The sequence below is a fragment of the Oncorhynchus mykiss genome, chromosome 15, assembly GCF_057628025.1.
Source record: "Oncorhynchus mykiss isolate SJ-2025 chromosome 15, ASM5762802v1, whole genome shotgun sequence".
Lineage (NCBI taxonomy): Eukaryota > Metazoa > Chordata > Actinopteri > Salmoniformes > Salmonidae > Oncorhynchus > Oncorhynchus mykiss.
Window position 1 is genome coordinate 16,126,862 of NC_143036.1, and position 5,555 is coordinate 16,132,416.

The window sequence follows — 5,555 nt, forward strand, 5'->3', positions numbered from 1 at the left end:
GCATAAAATAATTATTACTGTTTTATTAATCAATGGCTTGTACCAAATAGAAGCGTAAACTTTGAGTGGAATCAATATAGTGTAAGGTCTAAATGAAGGCCTTGTGATGAAGACAGCGGATAAAGCAGGGAGGGAGAAATGGTCAAACTTGAGGACAAATATAGTCTCGTGTCTCAGTAGTCAATGAAGAGTTATATTATCCGCCTGACTTATCCATCGTTCTGAAACGGAGAGGCGCATTTAGATTGCGCATTGACGGGTGAATGTCGCCACGCACGTCACTTTTAGAAACAGTGGTTTGGGATTCTAATAGGAGGCAGCTCCTTTCAAACATATGTACTCAAGCGTGTATACAGATGGTAACTCGAATAATAGACCCGAGCGCCTCTTTATAAAGCTGTAAGCAGCTCCTTAGATCACAACGTGTGCGCGCGCAGAGCCACTATACCCAAACGGAGAGGGACAGAGAGATACAGAGGGAGGAGGGAGAGAGCACGAGGGATTGTTTGTTACCGTTTAAATCCCATTAATTCAAACGTTAACCTGATTGGGTACAGAGAAGGAGGAAGAGAGAGTGAGAGAGAACTGTGTCCCAATAGGCGAATCCTCTTCATATTAACCCGCCTCGAGATAATGATGTAAAAGACCCCGTTCTTGCGCGTGAAGCTGATCGCCGTAGAGATCTGCTGAAGGTGAATCAGAGCGAGATAAGGAGCGCGAGCGCAGAGAGCAGAGCGAGAGAGCAGAGCAGAGGGAAAGAGAACCGAAGTGTCTCCAGCATCTCAGTTGACAAGTCGAGCAATAATAAGCGATCAAGAAAAACTCACTCTCTCTGACAGCTCACAAGGCAAGAAACGTATACAAGAGCCGTCGCCGGGAGAGAGTCTCCAGAAACGGCCACCACTAAAGCAGCGTCTGGAGGAGAGGAAGTGCTATGGACAGGAGAATGAACTTGAACGGACCAGGAGATATTTTCCACAAAACTCTCAGCGCGGTCTCCAACAAAAAGATGGACTCCTTCAGGTCGGCGGCTGGTGTTGACCTGCCGGGGTCCAGGGACCACCAGTCACCCATCAGCTGTTTTGATCAGACCGACTCGGACCCGATTCAACCCGGTGGACTGGCTGGGGGTCGAGGGGGGCCACTGGGTCTGCCTACCGGATCTTTGTGCGTCAAATTCGGAGAGAGCAGCAACAGGACCTCGGCAGCAGAGAGCAGTGGCGGGGAGCAGAGCCCGGACGATGACAGCGACGGCAGATGTGAGATGGTTCTCCTGGCCGACGGGAGAACTGTGGCCGCCGGTAAACCGGAGGGAGGTAAGAAAAACAAAGAGCAGAAAACACTCAGACTAAACATCAATGCGCGGGAGAGACGGAGGATGCACGACCTGAACGACGCGCTGGATGAGTTGCGCTCTGTCATCCCGTACGCGCACAGCCCCTCCGTCCGGAAACTCTCCAAAATCGCCACTTTGCTGCTCGCCAAAAACTACATCCTCATGCAGGCGCAGGCTCTGGAGGAGATGAGGAGGCTGGTGGCCTATCTGAACCAGGGCCAGGCCATCTCAGCGGCGTCCATACCCGCCACCACGGCCCTTGCTGCTCCGGGTCTACCAGGTCTGAGTGCAGGGATAAGTGCGTACGACCAGCCGCCTGTTTACCCCTTCGCCACCGGATTGGCCGGGTCATCCTGCCCCGACAAATGTGTCCTTTTCAACAACGTCACCTCGAGCCTGTTTAAACAATGCACTGACAAGCCTTAGCTGACTCATAACAACGAGCCAGTACCAGAGACTCAGAGAAGCACATGCGAGAGCGAACAACACTTTTTAGAACCTACGGCGACTTTGGAGAGAAGAGGTTCGAAGTCAGTGTAGACCGAGAAAAGTGAATCCGATGATGAGTACATTTATAACATTTACAAATGCATTGGAAGAAGCGCTTTTTGTTAAGACAACGCTTGATTGTGTATATATAAAGCATCCTTTAAGTGCTGGTATGAATGAAAGTGAAAAACCAAAACAGAAATGTACGAGTGTCTCGCAAGTGGTGATGGATTGACAGTTGTTTACCACTGCGGAAATATGGACCCTGTGTGAAAAGTTGTGACCTGACAAAAACACGCGACCATTTCACTTGAATAGATGGAACAACTTAAGACATTAGTTAAAATAAGAAACCACAACCTTGCTGCTTCACTTACTTTATTTATAACTTAAGAGGGTTTTTCTTATTGGTGGTTATTTTGTGATCTTTTGAGAATGTGTTGAGCAACTAAGAGTCTGTGGGAAAGCAAAATGAGCTCAAATGAATACGAAATTGGTTGTTTTAATCTCTCAATACAGAGTTTATAGTCATTTATATATTTTTGTTGTATCAAACACTTGTGCTACATTGGCAGTTTCCTTGGCACTGTAATATAATTATATTTGAGTATCTAAAAACTTGTATATTCAGTTCATGTTCTTTTCAATTTGTCCTTTTTTATTTCTTGATTTGATACATTTTATTTGCATGGTGGTACTGTATTCTGCATTAGCGACGTGTCTAATTTGCGTCATTTCTTACACACTCATGCAATAAGGCCGAGGTCTTGATGGATCAGGAGCGCTGTCAGGTCAAGCAGTGGATTATTGTAGATACATTAGTTATTATAAGAATAAAGAGGGCCATTTGTATGTGTTGATGTGTTGGAAAGCTTTATTAAAATATTTTGAACAAAACGAAAATCTTCGTCTGGTCGTCTGATGAAATCACTGAAACTGGAGTAATTTAAGAAAACGAAGCCGGGACTGAAATATATTTTTCAGAGAAAGGCCACTTTGTCTCATATATCTTGAAAAAATCTGAACGTGGGATAAGGAAATAATAAAAAAATATCTGAAGAAATGGGCTTGTGCACCTAATTATCAACTATACATATTATAACATAATAATTCTCTATTCATGGCCCATAGCCTAAATAACGATTCAGTTAATGTTTAACTAAAACCATAACGAGCTTGTTGATCTTCGGAGAGTCGCCACATGCCAAGCATGTTGTAAAAAATAATAATGAGTTGATCATTTTACGCTCCATCACAAACGGTAACTTTTCTGGACCTTGAGATGTAAAGTCACACGAAGCCTTGGGAGCAAAGGCCAGACGTGGTGGACAACGTTGCCCCGCGGCTAGAAGGGCATGTCTGTTTGTATTACACCACAAAGCTCGGCCAGGCTTAATTATTATTATTAAAACAATTTCCATGACGCTGTCTAATAATTTGTTAATTCGACAACAACTGTGTATGAAAACTGTCGACTGTAATACCTACATTCGTTTAATGAAACACATCGTTAAGGCAATTAGACCTCCAGAATGTGATTAAGGAACGTAATTACGACACTGTTCATTGCAGTAATTGGGTGTCTTTAATCACGACGTAGCACAGTGATCAGCGGCACTGCCGTTGGTGTGTTTTGTCCTGTATTGTCCTGCTTCTCTAGTCCATCAGCAGGACTGAGAGGTAAAAGACAGGGCCAAAGGGCAACCCCGGAAAATTGTGTTCAAACGGAAGCAATTGTGTATTATGCTAGAAATCACACATTTAATCCAATTCATGTAGGCTATACCACACTAGGAAGTGGTCAAAGAGGATATCTTGGAAATTGGATAAATCATCTGATCTACATTTTGAAGCCTTCAACTTTTCTCTCTGTTGCAAATGACTGCGACAACTACAGGCTATTTGATACGGTGATGTTTCACAGCATCAGTAAATATATTAAACCTTTTTTGATTAACTAAAATAAATTAAGAAATTAAAACAAAATCAAATGACAACAAAAAAATTAACACAAATTATAATTATTGACAAAATAATGGTAATTCAAGATAATATATAAGAACAAATTGATTTATATATTTTTAAATATTTGGTACTATAGCTTTAATTTTGATAAAGTATTCTATGAAGTATCAAAATCATGTTTTGTTTATATCCATATTGAATAGCTGAGCCACTTAGTTGGGTCTTCGAAGTAAAAGTGAACTATTTGATGACAGTAGTCGTCAAAGCAGCGTTTCAGCACCATGGACAGCACCATTCTTCATTTTGAGATGTTGTCAGTGGGGCTCGCCGACGACAACTGCAGAATGTTTGTTTCAACTGATCAACTATTTTAGAAGCAGATAGACATGGGTATATTGACACAGCTCTGTCAAAGACCCTTTCGTCAGTTAACTATGGGATAAGTCTACACTCGCTGGCCAATAGACAGAGAACTAAACTATTTATCTGGAAAGCCTATAAGGCTGTCTATAATAATGGAAAACAATTACTTGTAATTTATTTGGATTCATCTTTGAAATAAACAATTCAATAGAATTATAAAATGCATGATATTATTTTTCATTTAAAGGTATTTCACATAAATTCGAAATAACCTACACTTGTATTGGTTCTAAAGCAGAAACATGGATTTAGCAAATAAATGACAGTGAAATATAGCCCAGTATGCCTCTATGTACATGTTGTCCATTTAAATCATTTACATCTGATACAAGAAGCTCAGAGAATTGAGGGTATTACACACTGGCAGTGTGTCTCACCGTAGAATATTCTAGATTATAATACAACAAAAAACCAAACACACGTTTATAAGCAGTGTTTCCTTCAAGTGAAAGCTGATATCATACAAAGTCTTGTACATTTGCCATCACTATTCTAAGGATCTGAATATCCATCTGACATGGTGTATTCTACCTAGTTCACGGCTTTGTCATATTTCTGTGCCAGTTTCCAATCTAGAGCCCAGTGTGTGTATGTGAGCCATTTAGACAACAGGGTCATTACACTGTCCTATCTAATCCCATCAAGAGCATAAACGGTTTGAATCACCACACAATGAACCTTAATCAGGAGGGGAAATAATCAGGCACACATCAAGAATGGCTCTGGCATAGAAATACTGTCAGCAATTACTGCTAGAAATCAACTAGTTTCAGGAGCTGACACACAAGACTGGATTGTTTCAGCTTTCAGCACTTTTTCCACTCGTAAAATAACTGCAGTGCACATTTTTACACCCACCATAGTAATGACAGACAGCTAATTGGGCTATTGGAAACCGAGACTTCACAAAAACATTAATTATGCAATATGCATTAATGCATAAACGACTGGAGAATTTAAACCATACTAATACTCACATTAGCCCAATAGACCCTCTTCCCCTGGCGAGAGAAAGAGCCATGTGTGTGAAGAAGAACCAGAACATTATCAAAAGGAAACAGGAAGAAGGCACCTATGGTTCAAAGCAGCTAAACTGAAAATATTATTCAGAATGTGATGATTTCTACAGTGGTAAACTGTGTGAGGTAGCTTGATATCATTGTGTTTGATCAGTTTGTTATCTTATCCTGAGTATTTTGTTGTTTTCACTGATTCAGACATTCAAGTTTGTTTAGGAGGGAGTGGAGGAGAGTTTGACTGTCATTCCCCCCCATCACATCAGTTAATTCTGTATAAGTCGGAGCGATAGATGAGTGTAGCTGTGGCGTACTGTTTGAGCCAA

General features: G+C 41.4%; 1 protein-coding gene across 1 annotated transcript; it reads left to right on the plus strand.

The window, feature by feature from the left end:
- Positions 1-424: 424 nt before the first annotated feature.
- Positions 425-2,722, plus strand: LOC110489682 (class E basic helix-loop-helix protein 22-like). Its single transcript, XM_021562450.3, has one exon. It carries the CDS (start codon positions 935-937, stop codon positions 1,760-1,762), a length of 828 nt encoding a protein of 275 aa, XP_021418125.1. The 5' UTR covers positions 425-934; the 3' UTR covers positions 1,763-2,722.
- The last annotated feature ends 2,833 nt before the right edge of the window (positions 2,723-5,555 follow it).

Coding starts and splice junctions, on each gene's coding strand:
- LOC110489682 (XM_021562450.3), top strand. CDS start 935: ATGGACAGGAGAATGAACTTGAACGGACCAGGAGATATTTTCCACAAA.